Genomic DNA, 26,016 nt, shown 5'->3' with positions numbered 1-26,016 from the left:
CATTTGAACAGGGTTTCAGGGAGGAGAGAAAAGAATTTTAAAATCAATTCACCCTAATTCACTAGAAGCCTTAAAATACTAAGTTGTTGCTTAAAGGATTTGCATTCATTTTTCAAAATGACACTGAAGGTGACATCTTTTACTACTACTCATTCCTCTGCCTTTGCTGTTGATTCGGAGCAGGTGGTGACTTAGAAGATTCTGATAGTTTAAAAAACAAAATATACGACCATCTGCCTTCCCTGAAACCAATAGTTTCACTTAAATCATATCTTCTAATTAATTATATTAAAAGCAATTATTCATCACCCACAAAGCTAACACAGCATGTACAGCTTTGTAGACATTTCTAAACCATATTTTATCAGGACTTCCATTGCTCTGGTTTAAAGTATTATAACTTAGACTTATCTAAGGCATAATTAACATTAATGAGGAAAAGAACAGGAAACAGATTACAAAATTCAAAATGTGTTTTCTTCCAATTCACAGATTCTCTCCTATTCCAGCCCCCAAATATAGCCCTTAGGGAGATGGGTGCCAAAAAAGCAACTTGTCCATCATCTATGGCAACCAATACTTTTGAATAGGAGTTGTATTAAGAAAAAATGGTCCAATCAATTTTTTTGAGATTTAGAATCTTGTTTTTCTCATATTTTCCAAGTACATAGATTTTTTCCCCTATTATTAACACTAAGCATTTACCCTAAACAAGGTCATTAATATAGAAGCTGTGATTATATTGTCCAATCTTAACTAAGGGTAAGTTATTTCCCAATGATGTTAGAATTCAGCATTGAATAAGTTGGTCAAGAGAAGAAAATATTTAAAAAAAAAGCCTCATGGGGACTCCCCGTTGGCGCAGCGGTTGAGCGCTGGGTTGTGAAGCTGCCCGCAGCCTCTGAAGCGCGGGGTTCGATCCCCGGCTGCTCCCTGGCCACCGGGGGAGGGTCCCACATGGCGCGCAGACCTCTCCTGCCGCCTGCTGCTCCTCTCAGCAGTGTGCTTTGGTCCTTCTGCCTGCTCTGCTCCCTGCTCTGGCTCTGGTGGATTCTCTCACCCTCCCGCGCTTCTGACTGTACCCAGTGCTTGTATAAATAAATAAATAAATAAATAAATAAATAAATAAATAAATAAAAGTAAAATAAATCTTTTTTTTTTTTTAAAAAAAGCCTCACTATTACAAAATCCAATTAAACAAAATGGTCCAATCATTTTTAAGACAGCTACGGATACAAACATTTTATTATTGCCTTATATCTACAAAAGAGATTATTGCTTATTGAAAATGATCCAATATCGCAATGGTTAAAACTCAATGTGTGTGCCTATAAAGGTCAAAGCACATAAACTTCTTGGCATACTGGGTGATATGTTGGTTGGTTTCTATTTTCAAAAGTATCAATTCTACAACATATATTAAACATCTCTATTCATACACTATTTCCTTTAAAATCACCTTTTTTTTTAAAAAAAAAAGAAAGTAATCATTTTGTTTTCTTATTATGAAATTCTTACCTGATGACACGCTCTCTCCCAACATTACCTTGCAACGCTTACAAATTACTTTGGTATTTGCCTTTGGTTTCTGTAGAACAGAAAAATGTCATTTAAATGTCATTCAGCTTTTCTTAAAAGGAATATATAATTTTAACATAGTCTCTAGAGTATACATTGAACTTTACATTTTATTTTGCCCTCTACTAAATACTGGGAATACATTTAGCTAGTATGCATAATTCACATGCACAGAGATCATTTTTTTTATTTTTAAAGATAGAATAATGAATAGACTGATATTTTTCCAAATTAGTCATTTTGTGATAACCTAAATATTGTCAAATAATTTGAAGAAGCACCATACATTTCTAAAAAGCACTTGTAAACAGACTTATCATTCAAAATAGGCAGATGGTTGACAACAAAAAAGGCAGAGAGGATACATGACTTTTCCCAACTCATGTCTAGAAAACAGAATTGGAATTTCAACCATATTATTTTGATGTCTAATACAGTGTAATTTGTTATCTATAATTCATAACCACCTCTCGGAAGTAAAAAATATCTAACCTGTTCATGTAATTCTATTTTTCCATTTAAAATATGCACTGTAACTGGAAAGATGGGTAGTGTCTGGGACAAATGCCCAAAACATTCTTTAAAACATTCTGAAACTCCAGAAATCCACACTCATCATTTGGAATAGAGAATAAAGTAGCTAGCACTCCCCTAACCATTAAGCAAACAAAAGAATACATTTTTCCACATCCATAGAAGTACCTCTGTTAAAAAGTCATACAATATTTTCACCCAGACAAACTACAATAAGGCAGAAGCCATGTAAGAGTGGGAAGGGATAAGGAAATTCTGCAACTCTGGCCTCTTAGGGTGACTCCTGTGGCGAAATTACAAAGCAGAGGGCTGATCTAAGTAAGGGAAAACTGACTTTATGATGTGAGATAACATATGTATTAATCTAATGGATGTGCTTCAAACATAGGGTAAGTACTTACTTCAAGAAACTTATCTGAGGTGTATCTGCATACGTGTGTGTGTGTGTGTGTGTGTGTGTGTTTCAGACTTTGACGTAAAAACATGGGATTCTTAGAGATCAAAAAAAAGTCAAAAGTCACAAACATAGACACAAGGTAGATGCAAATCTAGTCAAGGTTACAGGAAAAAAAAGTCAGAACCTAGGGGAACTCAATTGTAAAGTCTGGTGTTTTGGTAGTTTCATAGTCTCTTATGGCAAAGTCAATCTCTATGGCTCCCAGTTGTCTTTAAAGACTCTTAAAAGGATCCTGTTTTGTACTAGTTAAATGGGACTATCCTCATTAAATCTTACCCAAAACAAAGGGCTTTACTAATAACTAATATAGGATACTGGAGTAGCAGTGATTGAGAAGCTATTTCTACTCAAAACAAATTTTTTATCAGGTGCACTGCTATCTATTTCATTTATAATTGTTCATACAGTGCATTTTGATGTGTCTACTAGTAAAGCAGGAAAAGAGGATTTTTTTTTTTTGGCTGTGTTTTTAAAATAATTTTCAACATTTTCAAGACATGGGTAGTCATAATTTTTCAAGTCACACCAGTAAAAAGCCAATTACCTAAAACAATGGATTTTGATTTAAAAAAACAATAAAAGAGACCTTTAAAACAGCTGGTAAAATCTCTATAATGGCATGGTATATTATCATCAACTAGTAATTGTCAACTTTGTCATTGGTGAAAACAACACTGAGGTCGTTTGTATATATGTATAAACTGAAACTTACAAAGATGAAAAGAAATAATACCTGGGACTTACTTTAAAGCACTTGAGCAAAATAATAATAATAATAATAACAATAAAAAATAATAATCATAAAAGGACAGAGGAAGCACATTCCATGAATCAAGACTTGTTTACAGATGTTTATAGAACATTTCTTCTTACATTTGTGAATGTTTACAAAATTCAACTACACATTTTTCTGAGAACATAAAAAAGACACCCTTATAGATTTAACAACACAAATAAATTACCAAAATCAATAAATTATTGCTAAATACCCCAGGAAAGAATACAGATAGTCATCCATGCCCACCTTAACATAATCAAAGTTCAATTTCATCTGTTCTTGAAAAACTAAAATATATTTAACAGCTCTCCTGTCTACCTGTGACTATGCAGCTGCCTCTACTTCTCTCTCCTTTTCCTAATAAACCTGTCTTTTTAAAATGTAAAGAAAAAAAAGTAGAATAAAGTTTCAAATGCAACAAAGTCTGTAATAATATTATGACTCTTATAAAAGATTAAGGTGTCATCTTTATCATTCTATACTAAATACAACGAGGTGACAAATAAATGCAAGAAAAAGGAAATCGACAGCAGTTATCGCTAGAAAACCAAAGATACAGACTATCTCATTAACAGGAACGTAAATAATATACTGTACACTCAAGGAGTATTGAAGGGAAATAATAGGTGTTGGACTTTGTTTTTTAAATCAGATCTTTTAAATTAAAATATAACACCTCTAATTTTGTTTTAAGAGAAACTCTGCTTTGTAATGTATTTTGCTTGACCTGTGCTTAAAAGAAATAATAAAGCAAGTTGTGCAATGAATCAGCCTAGCAGTGTGAGAACGCTACAGAGCAATCATCAAAGAAAGACATTGTTGTGGACTAATTAAATCAATATATCTGAGAGATGGCACTGCTGCTCAGAGGTGGATTAGCCTCCTGTCCACAGTTTTATTTTCCTTTGTGTTGTTTCAGTTTCTAAAGACTCTTGATATTGTCTTGCCAAAAAAATGTTTCCCACGAGATACCATTAGGATGCTGTGTCACTGTATGACATTTCAAAACCTTGCTAGATGGCTAGACTGGGTGATATGAGAAATAGGTTTACAATAGCACAGAGCAGATTTGTTCCCATAGGAGCCCTGAGAGCACTGTTTAAGCAGCCCCTCCAAATTTATGTTACTATTTTGGTCGCAGGCATACTCTTTCAATGGCTCCAATCTGCAATTAAAGCAAGACTTTCACCTAGGCTAACTTGAAAACATCTTATCAACCACAGCTGGTCACAACAGTAATTTCTCATAGTCACCTTCATACTAAAAACCATAAAGTTTAAATATGAAGGGTCTCCCTTTAATACATAGGACGGTTATTAACAATTAAGAGAAATTCCTGTCAATGGCATTATATAACTAGCAAAGAAATAAATGTGAATATATTTCCACATTTATATGAAGTTCATGTGCAGTTTAAAAAGGAAAACTTGTGGTTTCTTTCATTTTTCTCCACTCCTCTCTCATTCAAACCTTCCAAATATTTTTCAAACCACAATTTAATCATAAAAATAAAAGGCATAAAAAAGTAAAATACTAGTGTATAAATTTAAATTAAAATATCATTTGTATATAACAGGTTAAAATTTAGTTATTACATACATGTAATAACTTATCATTTATCTTTTAAAAATATAGACATTTATGGCATTATAATGAGCCAAATTTAGGAAAAGGAATTTGTATTTATGGTGAGAGATGAGTCACTTAAATAATTTTAACTTACAACTTAACTGACATTTGATGAACTTCCTTCATCTCCATCAAGATAGAAAATACTTCTATAATTAACTTACAACCTAAAGAGCTGCCCAACTTTTATCTATATCCTGAAATGGCTCAGGTCCCATTAAAACAATTAAATGAACTCTAAGTGAAATTTAATACACAATACTTTTGTTCCTACCAATAATCATATGTTAAAATGAGGATTCTCTGGCAACGATTTTCTTTATTTTTTAAATCACATCTGCATTGACTTGTCATCAAGGGAATGATTTCTCACAAGAGTCAAGTCAATGTCATTGATTTCCTTTTAAAATAAGGTAAACCACTTGTTCTCTGCAGTGAGAGGAAATTGCCTTCTCTCTAAAGCAACTTTTATAGCAACAGCCACCTGACCTCACGTTGTCAAAGCACCAACTTAGAGCCTGTGGCATGAGCTTTATTTCCACGCTTGGCCGCCTCCGTTTCCTTTTTCCTTGATGGCATCTGCTTTTATGACACCAGCAAGTGTAGACCAAGGACAGACAGTAAAATATTGAGGCTTATCTGTGCTCCAGGGTATCCTGGAGCAAGAGGACACTCTGAATTTGATTAGAAATAAAATGCATACAGATTATGGAATACTGTACTAAAAACAAGAGAGTAGAGCATTTTGGCTTTGTAAAATGGTAACACTCCCAATTCTACGCATTAAGAAATCTCTCCCTACTTCCTCCAGCCCTTGTGGCTGTTTTGGTTTAAGGCCATATTCTCTTCCTGTATTAATAGAGCAGAGCTGGAGAATAGAGGCAGTTGAAAATAATGGATTTCAGCCTTTAGAACAGTTGTGTAACGTGCCCTGAATTAAAAGAATGGAGAAACCAGTTTCTAAGACAACCACTATATCGGCATTTATTTTGAAAAGATAATTTACCAATTTAAAATGGTTCTCTGAAGAAAGACAGTGCTTCTCCACTGGGGTTAATTCAGGGTTTGGCTGCCACAAATCACTTCTTAAATTCACCAAGAAGAAAGAGTCTCCAATAAAACAATCATTCTCTTGTGGATGAAGTGGTTTATTAGCAAAGGGATCAGGATGACAGCACCATTCTCCAACTAGAGCTCCCCAGTTCTCACTCGGCAGTGGGAGCACCCTAAGGAGCTTCCTAGTGGAAAAGAAGAAACAATATTTTACAGAACAAAATGGAAATCAGCATGAAAGAGGAAACTCATTAACCACGTTGCTTGCAATATTAACTTTTCCCCATTATAAAAGCAATATTTACTTACTATAGGCAGTTTTGAAAATGCAGAGATATTAAGAAAACAAGTCAACCTTTCCTCACTAGCCAAGAACAAGTAACTACTTCTGACATGTCAATAAATTTCTTTGCCATCCTTCCAAGATGTACACATATACCTAAAGTCTGGGATATATGTATACATATGTATATGTACACATATACATAGTCTGAGATCAGAAAATAAACACTAACTATATCTAACTGTCGTTGTTTTTATTTAGTTGAGTTATAATTCTTAATCATGATCATAATACCCATAGGCCTGCCAAAACTGTCTAGATAGATCATTCCCTTACAGTTAGATATTTTTCAAGTTTGTCATTATCAATAAGACTATAAAGAACACTCCTACTAGAAGATTTGGGTACATATCTGATTATCTGCTGGGGAGAAAAATCTTCTAAGTGTACAAATGATGTGTATATTAAAACCCAGTATCAATATTAGAAATCTGCTTTCCAGAATAAGCTATAGCAATCTATAATCTTCCACCTGTCTTCCTCAGAATTGAATACTATCATTTTTCCCATGTAATGGCTAAAATGGTCTCAATTCTGCTTTAATCAGCAATTCTTTAATAACTGGTAAGATTGAACTGCTTTTTTATTTATTGAATGCTGTGTTTCTCCAGTGAATGATGATCAATATCTCCTTTCCAATGAGGTATCGGTATCTTCTTAATAATTTGCACAAGTAGATTCTACATGAAAAATATTGGCTCTTTTATTATGCAAGCAAATATTTTTTCCAGTGATTGGCTTTTAATTTGGCTTACTCTTCTTCAATTTCAAGTCATGCAATCCTTTCTTTGGTGAGCTCTTCCATTACTATTTTTTAATAAATTTCATTTTGGAGTAATTTTAGATTTATAAAAAATTACAAAATGGCAAAGATAGCTCTTATATAGTAATTTTTTTAAGGTTTTATCTTTTCTGGACAATACATTTCTGAGACTTTACCAGAAGAAAAGCCAAACATGGTTTCTTTTCTACTCTAAATTAGGAGAATCAGTAGTCTACAGGGAAAAGAAGATAGTGTAAGACGATGAATTTTTGAAATAATTTATCCTTAGAAAAATTGAGCAGAGAAATAAATATACTTATGGTCCTCATAAGGCCCACAGTTCTGTGAATGCTTAAAGTTAAACTCCACTCTGATCACTGATCCAAAAGACAATTTTGTTATGCCACTTATACATATTATCTTAGCTATGTAATCTAATTAAATAGTATGTAAACCAAAGTAATATCAGTTGCTATTCTTCTGAAAACTACAGATTTTAAATGATAAGTTATTGGAAAATACCTGGAGATATAACTATAGCACACTAGGGTGAGGGAGGAAAAGTAAAAATCTAGGAGAACTCTGCAATCCAGTTACTTCAAGAATGTCTAAATTTTCGTTGCACTTTAAAGAAACCCAAACAATAAAATGTAGATGCTGTATTTAAGATGGCTTCAGTTTAAAAAAAAAAAAAAAAAAGCTATACAAAAGTGGATTCATATTTAACAAGAAGAAAAAAGTGTCTTGGAAAAAAATGTTCGGAGAATGTGGAGCAAAAGGAATCCTTGCACACCATTGGTGGGAATGTAAGTTAGTCCAGCCCCTAAGGAAAATAAAATGGAGGCTTCTCAAAATATTAAAAATGGATCCACCATATGATCCAGAAGTTCCACTCCTAGGTAACTACCTGAAGAATCTAAACACTAATTCAAAGGAATATATGCATTCCTGTGTTCATTGCAGCACTATTTACAATAGCCAAGTTATAGAAACAACTTGGTACGCAAAAATAGATGGGCAGATCAGGAAGATGAACACAATGGAATACTACTCAATCTTGAAAAAAAAACAGATAAATTCTTGCCTTTTGCACCAATATGTGTGGAATTGGAAGGGATTCTTCCAAGTGAAATAAGTCAGAAGGCAAAAGACAAATACCAGAAGGTGTCACTTATGTGTGGAATATAAAGAAGCAAAACAAATGGTCAGATCTAACCAATAACAAAACCAACAAACCTGACTGTAAAGCTGAGACTGGGGTGGGGAAGGAAAAGGAGGACAATCAATTATGATTGAAGACTATGGGTGCCCTGATGGTGGGTGTGGTGTGGTAAGAACACCTGAAGGGGGGAGATCCTACACCTCTAAAACAAAAACAACATTGGAAAATAATATTACCTAAATAAAAAAATTTAATATTAGCACTAAAACATTTTTTCATCATACACACACACACACACACACAAAGATGTTGGTCTCACAATAAAACACTAGTAAATTAATGTTTATTTACATGTTTTAAATTAAAAGATTTAAGATGTGAATAATCAATTTTAATGATTCCCAATGTTAAGCATTTTTCTGATTCCCCAATCAACTGTGAGTTTCATAAAAAGGCAGTTAACATCAGGAAGGGTGCAGACATTTAATACATAACTTCAGAGGACAAAGCAAGGAACAAAAACTCTGATTTCACTTAATGCAAGAAAGGACTTTCCCTTTCAAATTAGAAAATGCTACACCACTAGCATCATTCAAGTTACTAAGTCCGTTAAAAATATTAAGAAGTGATTCTTTCAAGTGTATATTTTCCAAAAATCTATGAATTGGGCACTCAACTGATATAAAATGTTAATATATACAGTCCCTATTCTCAAGTTACTCATGTTCTAGTAGAAAATAGAAACCTGTAAACATGTAACAAAATCATAATATAATAAATGCTTATAAAAGATTTGGGGGGAACCTAGGAAGAAGGAGATGGCACAGACTCATTTGAAAATTTAATGAAAGCTTTAACCATTTTTTGCAAATATCTATTCCTACATGCACACAAAATCTGCATATTATATACAGGGATTCCCAAAACCAGTCCATTAATTCAGGGCAATGCAAAGTACTAGCAGAGCACACATGGACTTCAGAGAACAGACAACATCTTCCTTGAGTTGTCCATGGAAGGATAAATAGGAAGGAATTCTTCAGGAAATGAAAGGAATTAAGGCATAACAAGTGGAGGAATAAAAATGAAGATAAGCACCATCTCTTCTAACTTACCACATATTCTCAGTGCTTGGCTTAGTTCCTGGTTCACACTGTAAGCTCTTAAATATTTATTAAAGTTAGTATTTATTAAAATATGAACTGGAGTAATTTGATAACTATGATGTGTGTGGTCCCTGCTTGAATCTGCTGCTTCCTGAGATGAAAGGGTTAACAAACCTTTTCCCTTGCTGCTTGAGAATCTGACCTTTGGTTTAACCACCTAGCTCTGTTACCTTGGAAACCAGGTAGATAGTAGGCATCAAATTATATTGCTAGGCAACATTGCTTATGATAAAAAAATGATCCCTGATTGGTAAATTGCATCTGGACTGGAAGAAGTATAAATGAGCTGTAAATATCTGATGAGGACGCTACACTTTGGATTTCCCTGAATGCAGTCTCTTGTGGGGAACTCTAGCAACTCAGCCAAAGAATTGTTCCTAAAGTTAATGAATGCTTAGGGCATCAAGCTTCTTCTAAGGGTAGCTCCTGTACATGCCTCATGGACATCTTGTGCTTTGTACCTGAAACCATATGGAGAGACAAGAGTCCTCAAATGGGTGTGTGAGCTGTTACTTGTTCCAACTGCTTGAACTGCAAGGCCCCTGCTGAGGAACCCCTGATGCTGCTCTGCTGGTCAGCTGGCAACAAATGTGGTGCGTGATGGTGTTGTGAGTCTGTATGTTTACTTGAACTTCAGAAGAATTCAGGTGGGCACTACACACACCTTGTTCCATTTAATGTTCACAATTTTGTCAGATAAGAATTACCACTCCACCGGTTGAGCGCTGGGTTGCGAAGCTGCCCGCGGCCTCTGCAGCGCCGGTTCGTTCCCCGGCTGCTCCCCGGCCACCGGAGGAGGGTCCCACATGGCGCGCAGACCTCTCCTGCCGCCCGCTGCTCCCCTCAGCAGTGTACTTTGGTCCTTCTGCCTGCTCTGCTCCCCGCTCTGGCTCTGGTGAATTCTCTCACCCTCCCGCGCTTCTGACTGTACCCAGTGCATGTATAAACAAAAACAAACAAACAAACAAATAAAGAAAGAAAGAAAAACATGCCTCTATAAAAAAAAAAAAATAAAAATAAAAATAAAAAAAAAATTAAAAAAATTAAAAAAAAAAAAAAAAAAAAAAAAGAATTACCACTCCCCTGTTTCAGAAGAGGAAAGGTAGGCTCAGAAATGTGGAATAAACTGACTGCACAAGTTCAGAACCAGAGGTGATGAATGGAAGCCAGGATTTTAACCCAGGTCCTCTTGGCACCAAAGCTAAACTCTTTCCCTTGGGATAGATTTCCTTCCCTGGAATGCACATCATCAGTAAAGGAGCCTGGGAGAGTAGAAAGGTGACACTGTGTGGGGTGTTCAATGCCAAGCTAAGGTTCAGGGACTTGGTTCCACAAGTAGGTGGGAAGCATTATAGAATTTTAAGTGATAGGTTAGATTTGAATTTTTTGCAAAGAAGGCAAACAAAAACGCCTGTTTAGAGTGGCAGTTAGGCCAAAACAGGCTCCTCTTGATATTTTGCATGTAGTGTCAATGAAAAGATCCTCAACACAGTACAAAAGGCAGCAATGTCAAAATCTCATACATGATCACAGAAGTAAACTCACATCAAGATTTAAAGAGCTTGGGAGATTTGATGCACAGCAGCTCAAAATATGGTATTTCAAACTTGACTCCATATCATGTGAGTAAAAGCTACAATATATCCCGTAACTACCTACAAAAGACATCAGAAGCAAGAAAGTACCTAATTCACAAGTCACTGCAAAGATAAAAGTGTTTTTACAGCAGAAAGAAATTATTCTGATGTCTTAAAAAAACATAAAACCTTTAAGAACAAAAGATGTATTTTAATCACAGACCTACTGAAAGTATATCTAGCAAAAAACCTGAAACTTTGATATGTTCTGCTTCCCAAGAGAACTTTGAAATAAAATAGATACCTTTTTTTTTAAGGTAGTTTGTAAGTAAAAAACCTGCTGAAGCTGAGAATAAGAGGGAAATGATTCCTTAAATTTTCTCTCAGCTTATTATTCTATGATGAGCATCAACGCTTATTTGTAATAAATTAAAATTTGCTATTTACTTTTAATGTATCATAGAGCACACAATTTTGGGGAAAGTAACTTAAAAATTAAATGCTACTGATTGATGATGTTTATTTAAATTTTAAAGATATAGACAAGAAAATGAAATGACCCTTACTGTGTAAAATCAACCATTAATCACTAACAATAACAAAATTAATAACATGGAGTTTTTACACATTGGGTGATAACTAAGTAGACATTAAATATTACATCAAATATCTAAAGCTTAACATATGGCTTCTGGAATTGAGATAAATTCAGCTGACATTATCCAACAGATAGGCTATGAAACTAGCTTTGTATTTTATTACCATTAGGTACAGAGTATGATTAGCCTCATAAGAGTATAATTATTTTATTCCAAAGTTGTACAATAGTACTAACATTCCAAATTGTGCCTTACTCTTTTTATTGATTCTTTGTTCTCTTTTATAGAAAAGTGACCATATTCACAGAGGTAGCTACTTTTAAGACTACAATTATTGCTGGTCTATCCTATGGGTCAATCAACTGGTTGGATATTCTTATATTTCTTGTTTCCACAAAGTCCATATGCTTGTTTGCTTCTAGAGTTTCAATGCTCTCATGAGCTGCTGGGCTGACTACTAACTCTGCTGGCTCAGAGTCCTCAGGACACTTCTCAAATTGACTGGAAATCAAAAGACTTATGTTTGAAAAGTCAGTTTGGCCAACTGATGTAATTCAATCCTGCCGTGAATATATTTTGAGAAGACATCACAAATTCCAAACACAATGATCAGTTTACTGTTTCTGAGACTATTCACAAAGACATATATTTTATTACTGTTACTTGATATTAGGGCCTGCTAGTCTCAAAAAGTTCATAATCAAAAATTCTATGTTCAGATTGTTTTTATAAAAAAAAATTCTGCTGAACTGTCAAAAATATAAGTTGGAGGATTTTATTATAAAGAAATGAAGCAAAAAAAAAAAAGAAATGAAGCATTATTTATTTTCAAATAAATGAAACAAATGCCTAGGAATATGTGATCATAAATTAAGACAAAAGACTGCTATAATTAGCAGATTTTGTGTGCCCCAGAATTATTAAGTGCTAAAATCCACTAATGAGTCTAAACAGGTTAAACAGTCCTGTGCACCTTATTCCTATAATTTACTTGACAAGAATCTTTTTTCATTTAAAAAAGGAACACGTGTGTATCTTACACTAGACAAATAATCATGAATCACAGAGCCAAAGGTACAACTTCATGAGGTTCACTAATCACAACATTTTCATGCTAGCAGGCCTTACAGGTTTATCTAAACCAATCTCCTTATTTTATAAATGAGGAAACTGAGGTCCAGAACAATAAAGTGACTTGTTCCCAGATAATAAGGCTACCTGCTAAACTCCTAGCAAGAGGAGCTTCCAAAACCAATTAAGTCAACATATTCCAGTTTGCTATGTTGGAAAAAATGTTTATAGTTAGTTAATTTTGATTGTAGCACATACATGCCTTTTTTGGTTTTGCTTACAATTTAACAAGCACTGAAGATGTCCTTGTCACCAATATAAAATAGATAGCGGAAATAAATGAGAAGACATGTGCTTAATATAAACAGTTGAACATGATGTTCATGTGCAGAGACTAAAGGAAGCACGTTTTCCATAAAAGAAAAAAACATGGGGTCTGCTAAGAGTGAAATGAAAGCAAAGCCCTGAATCACCTACTCAGGATTCCTCCATATTGTTCAAAGGTATAGAAACACCAAGACACACGGGTGAGATATGAAAGGCTTTCAGGTAAGCCCTGCTTATGTAAGGCAAGGGCTAAGTGAAGTCCACTGTTTATTTCCTCAGAAAGAAAAAGAAAAAACGTTGGACAGTTCTTTGGCACACCAAAAACTATTGAGTCCTGAATCAAAAAGGTGTGAAACACTAAAGAATCTTGTAATTTGTAAATAAAATCAATTTGGAAAAGGGAGTGGAAGGATTCTATAAAAAAAAGAGCTTATTGAGCATTCACAATTATGTTACATCCTCTAACTCAACTGACAAGTTTGGAAAATGGGCCTTAATATATATGATTAAGAAGAAGCTGAGGTGAGATGGACAAGGTTCACTCGTGGTGAAGCTGGAAGTTTAAGCGCAGTTTCCATTCTTCGGCTCTTGCCTCTATGCTACATGATCTCCCAACGGTCAGGGTAGGAGCAGTGCAGCCGTCCTCCATAGTTAGACTCTATAAACTCTTTTGGCTGCCAACTCTGATCATAAAAGGATTGACACAAAACAGAAGATACAGTTCCCAAATAGGACAAATGAGGACTATAGGTAATGATTTTTCATATGCATTATCCTTCTCCAATGAAACAAAAATACCAGCCAGTAAGGACTGAGCATATCTTTCTGCAAGCAGAACCAGGAAATGCTGTTGTACTGAATTTAACTTGTTCCTACTGTAACTTCTAGGTCACCTAGTTATTGTACAGGTATGCACGTTTCAGAAACTTTATGTTAGAATCAAACAAAATAAAAAGGGCTAAGACAAGGAAAAGTTTCTTAGTTGAACTAAAATGTAAACCAGGATCCCTTGCATCTTTCAGGCTTAAGTGGGCCTGACACAGTGTGTGTGTCCAGCAGCAACTGTGGCCCTTTAGATAATCTGAGCAAGGACATTCTCTTGTCTGCACACTTAGAGTCACCTCCTTTCTAACTTAAGATAATCCTCAGGAGGATGCTTCACTTACAACACTCTACTTATTCCAGAGCAAATTTACACAATTTCATCTACCTGGGACGCTGTCAGAAATAAGGAAGCAAGGAAGAAACACTAGTAGGAAGCCAAAATAAGCACCCCAACATTTATTTAATTCAACCCAGCAAGAATTTACCACACTAAGCATTGTGCCTGACACAGGGGATTGTGAAGATGATAATAATAGCAGTAACTATTACAGACAGAATGCTTACTTTGTGCCAGGCATTGTTATAAATACTGAAACTCATTTGATTGCCCCAGCAATCCTATGAGGTAGCTCCTACTGTTATCCTTATTTCTGTAATATGAAAATTGAGACACAGAGTGGCTAGGTAACTTGTCTATGGTCACAGCTAGTGAAGGATGGCTGTTAATCTAAACCATCTGGCTTCTGAGCCTGCACTTCTAATCACTGCAGTATACTGCACTCTAAAGTGGGGATAAGGGCTGCAGGAGTAAGACTATCCCCTTCCCCAGAGTCTACAGATTTATTGAAAGACAGGCAAATAAACCTAAGAGTCATATATAACCAACAGCAGATACAGGCAATGCTCCCAGCAGGCGATGCCTGTCAGCTGAATTTAGGAGGAGGCTAACTGGAGGGAGTTGGGGTATGGAATGCATTCCAGGGAACAGAGTAGTTTTCATTAAGTCCTAGGGTGAAAAAAACCATGAAGAGACTATGGGCCTGTAGGCTGGTCACTAGAGCTGTGAACTGACTGTGTGTCAATAATTGTTTTCTGGGAGAAGAGGTCTAAATCATGAGGGTGGAAAGGTAATCAGGCAAGCTCAGCCAGGACTCGATGTGGCATGCTAAGGTCTCATGGAATATATCCTAAAAGAAATGGGGAGTCTCGGAGAGTCTGAACAGGGGAGTCAGCTGCAGTAGTATAGAACTGATTAAAGAAGGTAAATCTAGAATAAGGCTGAGTGGACAAGGTTCTGTCAACAGTGGCTAACAGGTAAGAAGACAGTAGCCTGGACTGAGGTAGTGGGACTGGAGATGAAGGAAAGTGGACTTAGGTAAGAAATGCTGAGAAGGAAAAGTATACGATGATTGACTACGAGGTGGAGGTGTAGAGTTCGTTGAGAGGAGGCCTGGAGGAGGACCAGGTTTCTGATATGGTAAAGAATCCATTCACATCCAAGTCTCAGCACTTTTCTCAGAGAAAACACATCTAACAGAGAACTCAAGATTCTTTCCTTAAATCTCGTTAACAATAATATGATTGTGCGATTGTGATCTATTTCCAACCCATGAATGATTAGTATCTGAAAATTTCAGGGAAAGGGTTTATACTCAGGAAACAAGGAGACAGAAAAGGAAGAGAAAAGATGAGGAAAATAATTAAAAGAGTCAATTCGGGAATACAAAGGGAACTTCCCATCTCAATAGCACATCACAAGAACAGGTTACAAGATTAACCTAATCACTGAGAAGAGGTTAATATGTGTGCTGTATACACTGTTTTAATAAGCAGGGAAATAAAAAATGATTTTAGAAAGGTATTAATAGCAATGATTCAAATAGAAAGTTGGACTGCAAAAGCTTCTGCGATTTAGAAAATTCACTTACTGTGGAAAATATCATGCACTAAAATGATGGCTAAAACTGGTGATGGAAGTCATGTCTCCTTTCAGAAGAAAGGTGCTTCAAGTGATCGAGAGAGGCTCTTCTCCAAGATAATCCTCCTCCCTTAAAGCCATAATCCCATTGTTCCCCTTTGCCACCTTCAGAAGATCTAATTGCTCTGTGATTTCTCTCTGAGAGTTCTGAGGTTGATTTTGTTCAGACATTAAGCTGGCTCTCATTTTAAGGTCATATATTGCTCCCTTGGAAATTCACAAATTTTGATCGAAAAAAAGACAACAACTGCCAGACATAGAATGAATCAGAGTTAAATATATTGCTTACTTACCTGTCCCTTATTATGACTTCCCCACAGGACTGGCAATAAAATGTCCAACATTCTTGTGCTCGTGAGCTCTGATTAAACATTGAAGTCAGCTCTAAAGAAAACCAATGAAATAGTAAATCATAGAGGTTTGGAGCAAATATAGTAACATACTGAAAGAGCTTAATAGCCAAAACAAATTACTATTAATAAATGTTGTTTATGATCTATTTAAAAGTAAACATTTAATTAGTATTTTTTGATGACTCAAGCAGCAGCAAATTCTGTGAACACATTTCAAAAACAACAGATTTTGTTGAGTGTCTCAGAGCTGGGTGTTGCCCTAGATTATCCATGCAAAACACTGGAGGGTAACTTCTTTCATTCTAAGAACACATTAAAGATAGGAGAAAAGGAGGTATTTCCTTCACATCCAGCTAACTACATGGAGCTTCACTATTGTCAGCTTTCCTCTGCTATGTCTTAGGTATAGTTTTTCATCAGTGTGACTACTAGTAAATACAGCTCTGATATTTAAGTTTAATTTGATTTAATAAGATTTATGTCCACCCTGCAAATTACCAGTACATAAAAACAAAATGAATCTTGAAACTGGTCTTTATGGGGCAGGTCCCTGAGGATGGAATTGTTCCTAAAAAGAATCCGAATTCCATCTTTCAAGAGTGACCTCAGTTTCTGATGAAAACTGTGGGGAAACATTTATTTTGCACATTCGAGACAGAGCACATTCCATTATTTCATTACTGAAGAAATTTTCATTTCAAAAAAACCCCACTAAAATATTCATCTATAAAATCTAACTAAAGACATGATGCTGTATCCATTAGAATCAAGTATTTCAAATTTGGATCCTGTTACTTTGTATGTATTTTAAGATTAAAGACACTAATGCTAGAAATGTTAATCCTTGACAATTAAAAATTCTTCCATCTAATTTCTAGGAATACCTGCCAATCCCTATAGGACTAAGGTGAAAAAACAATATTCATTAACTGTGAGTATATAAGAAGACCTGGATAAAACAAGTCAAATATTCTTTTCAGTATCAATAAACAAATTTTCAGTCAAACACTCCCCTCTGCTGGCCAGCCAGTGATTCACTGGCTCAGGTTCAGAACTTTTTAAACAGTAACATGGGGATGAGTCTAATTCTTGTGCTCTATCAGATTTTACTATAGCCAGTTCATGCCAAGGATCATGACTTAGTGCAAGATTATGTTTATTATAGTCCTTAAAAAGAATATCCTTAGAGTTGAGAAGCCAACTTTTAAAAAATCCAGAAATAACCACTGAATGCAAAAAATTTAACAAGTCACTTCCTACAGTACATTCATTTACATCAGTACACATCTGATAGTTATTCATTCAGCAAATATTTATTTACCATCTATTATGTGGAAAGCACTAAAGCAATTAGCTACTGAGGAATCTATTTTGCATACCCTTTCATGCACTATAGCTCAGGTCTTTGAACATTTTCTTTTTCAGATTTGAATAAAATATTTTAAAAATGGAAAGAAACAGGAGACCAATGAATGCAAATAATGTGTGTACCAACATATAGCAGTTAATTTATCTTGTCCTTCAGTTAAAAAGAAACAATGTAGGGCCTGCCTGGTGGCACAGGATTTAAAGACACAGGACAATCAAGCTATTGGCAGCCACTGCAACCTGAGCTCCAACCCTGGTTAGGGAGCTACCCACATGGCACAGGAGACCTCTCCTGTCTTGCCCCCTGCTCCCCTCAGCAGTGTATTTCAGTAGATCTGCCTGTTCTGCTCCCCACTCTGTCTATGGTGAATCCTCTCAACCCCTGAACCTTTGACCTACACCCCAGTTCTTCTACACACACACACACACACACACACAAAACAACTTACTTGTTCAACGTTTGTCCCTAAGTTCCATAAGAAAAGACTTTTCCTCACTTGTTCACTTCTGCATTCCCAGCACCTAATATCAATGCCTCCAGACAAAGTACGAGCAAGTATTTGTAAAAGAAATATCTTACTATATAATATTTCAAAATCAAACTGTTCTTGCACAACACCGTCTGACTTAAACTTAACATCAACTCTGTAAGTTTTTATAATTTAAGAATCAAAGCAGGGAGTACATTGAAAGTCTCTATACTTTCTGCTCAATTTTGCCAGGAACCTAAAACTGTTCTAAAAATAATCAGGAAAAGAGCACTAAAAACCAAAACAGGAAACAACAGCTCAGAAAGGATCAAGTGACATGTTCAACTTCACACAGGTAATAACAGGCAGAGTTGACACAGGACCTGGATCTTCTTAATTCCCAGATCTCTCCATGCCACTGATGAGCAGTTATTTTCATCTAGGAAAAGTTCAGCTTTTCAAGTGCAAAATCACCTTTGATTTATAATAAAAAAGTAACTGCAGAAACAGAGCGATGATCTTACTCGTGCTGAATTCTGCCTGTGCCTGCAGCCGCAGGTGCAGTCCGTCTCCAGCCAAGAACTGCAGGCCCCGGCAGGAAGAAGGTACAAGCCTGACCTCTGCTGGAAGACAGATGTCTGTGCAGCTTTCAGGGGTTTTCATCTGGAGCGCGGATGGCGTTATAAAAATATCCATCGATTTACATTCTTCTTTCTGTTCTCTGATAATCAAGTAAAACACACACAAAATATTTCTTATTGATGAAAACCATGTGATGAAGAAAAGAATGACCAAGAATCTCTCTGCTCTTCTTCAATAGGGTTCCCTCAGTTACCACCCCAGAAAAATAGCAGCAAACTCATTGTAAGAGAAACCAACCTATACTTACACTAACCTTAGATCGAATTAGAGAGTACTTTTCATTGTCGTTGCAAGATGAAAGTTCTAAGATTTATTTTTATTCTTGCTGCTTCTCCTCCTTTTCTTCTTCTTCTTCTTCTTTTTTTTTTTTTTTTTTTTTTTTGGTAACAATGGATTTTAAAATACGCACTTTTACCCAATACTTATGATACTGAGCACCTAGCAACCGACTGTCTCTTCTATCCTAATGTTTCCTCCATCTCCTCCACCCTGGACCTTCCTGGGGTCGCTGCTAGAGCCATTCTACTTGCAAAGACTGCAATTCTATATTCTACTTGCTATGCTCCCTATTTCTTCCCACCTGTCTCCCCAACTTCAGCTTCTTGGATCCACCAGCACAATTTGATTTGGGTCTATAGAACAACTCACATTTGATCTTCAAAATATTTTTTTAGAAGGAGAAAGTATCATAGGACAGTGGCTTCTTTATCTTTGCGTCCCTTGTCCCTAGCATGGTTTGACATTCATTCACTCAATCATTCACTCAATCATTCACTCAATCATTCAACACATTTTTTGAGTTCTATAGTGTGCCAAGAACCAGAAATACCATTAGGGCATTTTCTTTGCCACCACCCCTACCAAGGTAGGGGACACCCAAGTAAAAAGGAATGATTAAGGCAGCATGAGAACAATACTGAATTTTCTCGTGATAAATACAGGGTTCTATGAAAGCACACAGGAGGGGAGCAGTGGCTACCATAGGCAAAGCATTAAGTAAATGTTATTTGAATAATGAACAGGTGCATGAGTGAAATATTCTTCTGAGACCAGCACTCAATAATGTTTTATTTTACATATAGTAAACCAAAGTAAAGTATTACTTGGTATAGTGGATTTTGATAAGGATGCCAGGATTATGTGAAACAATTTTATAGGAGGAAAAACTTCCTTGTTATACATACACACCTGCATTCAAAGCAGGACCATTCACAATAGCCTAAGACATGAAAACAACTTAAATGCCCATTTACAGATGACTAGAAAACAAAGTTATGATATACTCAATGGAATATTACTCAGCTATCAAAAAGATGAAATCTTGCCTTTTGTCACAATGGATGAAATTTGAACTGATTATGCTAAGTGAAGTCAGAAAGTAAAAGACAAATATCAAATGCTTTCTTTCATATGTAAAATACAATAAAAGCAAATAAACTGGCAAAACACAACAAAAACAGCTCTTTGATTTACTGTATGTAGAATAAAATATTATTGAGTGAAAAATATAGTGGTTACCAGAGGGAAAGGAGAGGAGGAGAAAGTGGGCAGAGGAAGGGTAAGGACTAGCTTCATGGTGGAAATGGCCCTAGAACTTTGGTGGTAGGTGAGGTGAAGTATATACACACATGGGGGTGTAGAAGTACCCCCTAAATTTACAGACTACTGTAAATCAATAAAATTTTATTAAATAAAAACCAACTACCAATTTTAAGAATTAAAAAATTAACGAAGAAAACAATTTAGTGATGTATGAATATGGGGCATGAAAGGACGTACTAATCTAATTCACGTAAACACAAATCACTCAGTATAGATCATGATGAGTAAAACACAGTCCCTGTCCACCAAGCACCAACATCACAGAAAGGGATGGTAGCATATAAAAATGTGCCTCATACAAAGCCAAAATGTGCTTAGCATTATAACAGGGCATAAAGCAGCCGGTTCTATTAGGTGTGGAAATAGGGGCAGCCCTGCAGTAGGGGTGATAAATACAGGCTTGTAAGTGCAGACTTCATATCAGGTGTTCATACTTTGCATTAAAAAATCTTAAGACACTTGCCTGCTTGTTGCCTTTCAAAGCCCATAGAACTGCACTTAATTGGTAAAAGAGAAAATCAAGAACCTGAGTTTTTTTCCCAGGGAACAGTCTCAAACTTTTGAGTCAAAAGTCAAGTTTTTAGAAACAATGATCCTCTAAATCAAGAGTCAGCAAACTTTCCAAAGGTGAAATGATAAATATTTCAAGTTTTACAGATCTATATGGTTGGTATCTATTGTATATTCTACTTGCATCTTTTTAAAACAACCCTTTAAAAAAATGTAAAATTAATTCATAGTCATGGGTTTGCTAACCTCTGCTTTAAAGATACACAATTTGTCCATTTTGCTATGTCAGTGATTTTCAAACTGAACTGTGCAGCTGGTATCTGGAAGTACCTGAGGGATACCACTGGGCTCTCAAGTCCCACTCATGCCCAACTCTGGCTTGCCACTTTCCTTCCCTTTCCCATCCTGAAAAGTTCAGCAAATTATACAGGCTGAGCAAGGGAGTATCTATGCAAGCCAGGGACAGCCACAATGGCATGGGATGGATGTGAGAACAGCAGCAGCATGAGGAAGGCTCTACCAGGAGGACCCGGAAGGGGTGTCAGATCACAAGAGGCGTCAGGAAGAAATTAAGAGGAGCACCAGGGGCAGTCCAGTGGGGTTTCGAGTCTGCTTTAGTAGGCTACTTTAACAAAATATCATAGACTTATGAAACATCAATTTTGTCTTCAAAATTCAAAACCCAGGTGCTAGCAGATTTGGTGTTGAGAGCCCTCTTCCTGGCTTGCAGATGGCCACCTTCCACAGTGTACTCACGTGGCAGAGCAAGGATGCTGTGGTGCCTCTCCTTATGAGGCCACACTCACCCCATGATGGGGATTCCCTCATGACCTCATATAAACTTATTTCCCAAAGGCCCATCTCTTTATACCACCACATTAGGGGTTAGGGCTCCATGTCAAAAGGGGACACAAACATTGAGCATATAACAGAGACCAAGCAGGAAAGGAGAGTCACAGTGAGCAGGGGGGAAGGAAGTGGCAAAGGATGCAGCAGCAGATTAATTACATAGATGGGAATTGGCCAATAATGAGGATAATGTTTTCCACTTAAACATAATTTAATAAAGAAAAAAATATCAGGGTTCCTTGAGAAAAATAGTTACACCCAGGGCTGAAACAGGAAAAGAATGAGATGAGCCAGGACCATCTGGCTATGCAACAAAGAGAGGAAGAAATCAAAGAATGGCTGGGGACCTGTCAATAAAGATAAAGAAAGTATCATGAAAGGACTTCCCCTGGCCACATCTGGTATAATTTTAGCAAAAAAAAAAAAAAATACCCACCGGTAAACATAAGAACATGGTCCATACTGTTGTAAATAAATAAATGAACATGATGAAGGGCTATTGAAGTACAGAATATTTACATAGTCTAAAGGAACTTTAATACTCAATAATTATGGGGGGGAAGTAACTTTCTGGGGGAATAGTGTGGCAGATACCACCCGATTCAAGTGCTCAAATGGAACAAATCAAAATCACATGCCTCCTGACAGGATGCAATGAGAACTAAACATTACATTGTGATATTCCTGCCTGACTATAATTTTAAGGAAACATGAGAAAAACACAAATGGGGCGAATATCTAGAAAATAATTAGGCTATCATCTTCAAAGCTACCAATATTATTAAAGTCAAAGAAAATGAGGAACTCTTGCAGATTGAGAGACTAAGGTAATAAAATAATGAAATGCAATGCATGATTCTGAGCTGAATTCTTTTGCTCTGACAGATGTTATGTGGACAACTGGCAAAACCTGAATGAGGATAGTGGTAACATATTTCTCAGTTTGGGGAATTGTATTATGACGATTTAGACGAATATCCTTACACATACGGAAGCCAAGGTAAAGTATTGGGGAGTAACAGCAACTCACTCTCAAGTTTGATTGAGGCCCTCATTGTCAACATATTTTATGGTAGGGTTTTGTGTTGTTGTTTTTTACAATTCACTTGTATTGGTTTAGTTGTGACACCCTCCTCAAAATTATTCAATGACTTTATACCCCACTTTGCCCAAAGACTACCAGTTATATCTACTGCAGTGGTCAATTATGACTCAGTGACACACAAGGATGAGTAATTAAAATTTCAGGTATCTTGCAAACAGTTGACCTCAGGGTGGTAGCTGCACATCAGGGAGATTCTCTTGTTTGTTCGGTTTTCCTGGGGAGTAGGATGTTAAACATTTACTTGCACGCCACTGTGAGACCCTCCACCAGGTGATCCCCAGTCTACCCACATCTCTCTGAACTAGGTACACGTTAGCACTTACAGTTCTTTCAGAGGGAAAGTTTTCCCCCAGGTACTACATAGTCCATACCTCATCCCCTTCAGTTTATTATTCAAATGTTAGCTTCTTACTTGGAAAAAAGACATTATGATTTTTTTTCTTCCTATGCCTTTCTCTCCCCCTCCCCCCGCCTGCCCGCCCACCCCACTCAAGGTACATATTTCTATTCACTAGAACAAATTGTTCATTTATTTTGTGCATTTTCTGCCATGTGCCCACTGTTACCATTAAGCTCAATAAAGGCAAGTATTTTTGTCCTTGATGTTTTTATTGTTCACAGCTGTATTCCCAGCATTTAGAATCTGAGTTTTGGCACTAGAACAGAAATTCAATAAATATCTGTGGATTGAATAAACAAACGGCAAACTTATCCCATGGAATGCTAAGATGGTTTAATATAAATTTATCTAATGCAATTCAGAAATATAAAGGTAAAAGGGAAAAAAATGACCCTCTCAATGCATGTAGAAATCATTAAAGACAGTATATTCATGATTTAAATCCTTAGCAAATTGTCAGAATGAATTAGATACCACTCAATATATGCTTTAAAAGGTATATATATATATATATATAAACATAGTGTAGGGTAAAGATAAAAGTATCAGGCTTGGGCCTCCCAGGTGGCGCAGCGGTTGAGCGCTGGGTTGCGAAGCTGCCCGCGGCTGCAGTGCCGGTTCGATCCCCGGCTGCTCCCCGGCCACCAGAGGAGGGTCCCACATGGCGCGCAGACCTCTCCTGCCGCCCGCTGCTCCCCTCAGCAGTGTACTTCGGTCCTTCTGCCTGCTCTGCTCCCTGCTCTGGCTCTGGTGAATTCTCTCACCCTCCCGCGCTTCTGACTGTACCCAGTGCTTGTATAAACAAAACAAACAAACAAACAAAATAAATAAATAAATAAATGAAAAACATGCCTCTTAAAAAAAAAAAAAAGTATCTGGCTTTTCTGCCCTCCCGCCATTAGTATAGATGACGGATCTGCGGTCCTGAATGCATGCCTGATGGTGGGCACCTGGAGTAGGGTGTGGGCCTAGATCGATGGGATTCACCTGGACTAAGACTGTGCTTTTAAGGGCAGCGTCATGGGGATGGCAGCAGAAGCCAAGAGAGAAGCAGAGAACATCAGAGAACCCAGATAAAGTGAGGATTTGCTGGGGGCTGGGAGGACTGCCAGCCTCCCGGCCCCCCAGCACCCCTGCCTGCCATATGCCTGGTAAATCTAAATAAAAGACCTACAAAAAAACCACTGAGGGCTCCATGACTCTGACTCCTCCTTTACCAGGTCTGCTGGATCATAGAAAACCTGCACTGTGTCCATTTCTGACCTTACACATAGTTGAGAGTTAAAGAATAAAGACATGATAGGGCCTGAAGGAAAAAAATGCATAATGTGTGAATCCATGTATACATACGTCAAGAAATGGCAAAAAGCTTATCTTTTTTGAATGAAATCAGAAAAGTCATTGCTTTTACAGTGTGGGGGAAATTGGTGATAAAACTCAACAACCAGAGAATATCAGGGATAAAACTAGGAAAGTTAAATTTCTTAACTTGCATAAAACAGCAAAAACTCCAGGTGAAGCTCCTTATGAGAGGATGTAGGGAGGTTGTTTTGTCTTTTGTGAGGCTTGGGATCCTAAAAACTCTGCAAGGAGACTAGAGATAAAGATAGCTATTTGAACTCGGAGAGAGGAGGGAACAATAAATATCCCATTTCACAATTGAAAAAAAGTCCAGATTTAAAGATTCCATCCTTGAGAAGAAGCTAGGATTTGAATTCAGTGCCCATGACAAATTCAAAGCTGCCACACTCCAGTACCTGGCTGATGTATTGGAAAAGGAGGGAAAGCTAAGCATCCATTCAGCTCAGAGTGGCACTGCGCCATAGAGTTTAAGGATTTTTAAACTCTATTTGAAACAGTCATAAGGGAATAGGTGACTGTTACAGCATATCATTACTGCTGCAAAACAAAACAAAACAAAACAATTGAGAACAATTTTCCCAAGTTTGTACAGTGAATGACAAGTTAAATGCTTGCAGACTTGTCTTTGGAACTCGGAATGTGAATAAAAGAATGCGCTCCAATGAGAAGTCTGCAACCTCCGTTCGTTGTTCACTGAGCACAAGTTTATTGAACAACTGTGTCAGTTTCTTCACATTAAGCAGTTTGCAGGAAAGCAGACATCAGAGGTTATTTACAAAGCAAGAAACTCACACATTAAAACTGATCTTATAACGTAGATCCTGAAAAAGCAGACAAGACGTTTTTTGCACTGTTTTGCTGGAAACGCCCAGTGCCATCAACGGTGTTTTCCCATCATTGCTTCTCAAACTTTAATTTAGTGCATCTGCATCCTGGGAAGCGTGCTAAAATCTAAGTTCTGCTTTAGCAGGCATGTCTTGGGGCTGAAGCTGCATTTCTGAAAATGCAGACTGCCAGCTCAGGGGGGAATATGAGGCGGTAGGGTAGAGGTTAGAAGGAGGAGGGTTTCAGCTTTGACTGAGACGCTCTAAGCAACTGGAGAGAAGAAAGTAAAAACAGCTGCTTCGGAGAAAGGCGGAGACTCCCCGGCAGCAGAAAAGCGAGCTGGACACTGCGCCCAAGAGCCACACTCCCACCCCTGGCCTTACCCCACGATCAGCAGCGCGCTCTGCAGCTGTCTCCGCACCTCCAGGAACACGCGCGTCTCCTCGGCAGCCGCCGCCATGGCGAGCGCCCAATGCGAGATTGTGGCAGGCCTGGGCCACCCGGGCCGGCACGTGGGGCTGGGGCAGAAGCAGCCGCGGAGGAGCGCCGGCCGCCGGGACCCGACCGCGCGCGGCCCGCCAGTCCACAGCGCCGCCTGCTGGCCGGAGAGCGCGCCGACCGGAGCGACGTGAGCATTTTCCAATCCTCGCTGTGCCTCTGAGCGCTGAGGAAAAGTTAGAAAGGCCAGGC

General features: G+C 37.3%; 1 protein-coding gene across 3 annotated transcripts in view; it reads right to left on the bottom strand.

Annotated features, from left to right (window-relative positions):
• The window catches only part of UBE3D (ubiquitin protein ligase E3D), a gene marked incomplete at its 5' end in the record, with an annotated part of 63,018 nt that extends 37,232 nt beyond the window's left edge, over nucleotides 1–25,786 (bottom strand). Inside the window, 5 exons of one of the 3 annotated variants that reach the window (XM_084228548.1) lie at nucleotides 1,519–1,588; nucleotides 5,983–6,214; nucleotides 16,134–16,224; nucleotides 18,556–18,752; nucleotides 25,710–25,786. In XM_084228548.1, coding sequence (XP_084084674.1) covers nucleotides 1,519–1,588; nucleotides 5,983–6,214; nucleotides 16,134–16,224; nucleotides 18,556–18,752; nucleotides 25,710–25,786 — 667 coding nt within the window. The remainder of the gene's footprint in view (nucleotides 1–1,518; nucleotides 1,589–5,982; nucleotides 6,215–16,133; nucleotides 16,225–18,555; nucleotides 18,753–25,709) is intronic. The other 2 variants (XM_084228549.1, XM_084228550.1) reach the window with 2 other exon arrangements.
• Between the last annotated feature and the right edge of the window lie 230 nt (nucleotides 25,787–26,016).

Source organism: Talpa europaea (genome assembly GCF_964194135.1).
Source record: "Talpa europaea genome assembly, chromosome: 2".
NCBI lineage: Eukaryota > Metazoa > Chordata > Mammalia > Eulipotyphla > Talpidae > Talpa > Talpa europaea.
The sequence above is the reverse complement of the archived record's forward strand: the minus strand, read 5'-3'. Positions and strand labels throughout refer to the sequence as shown.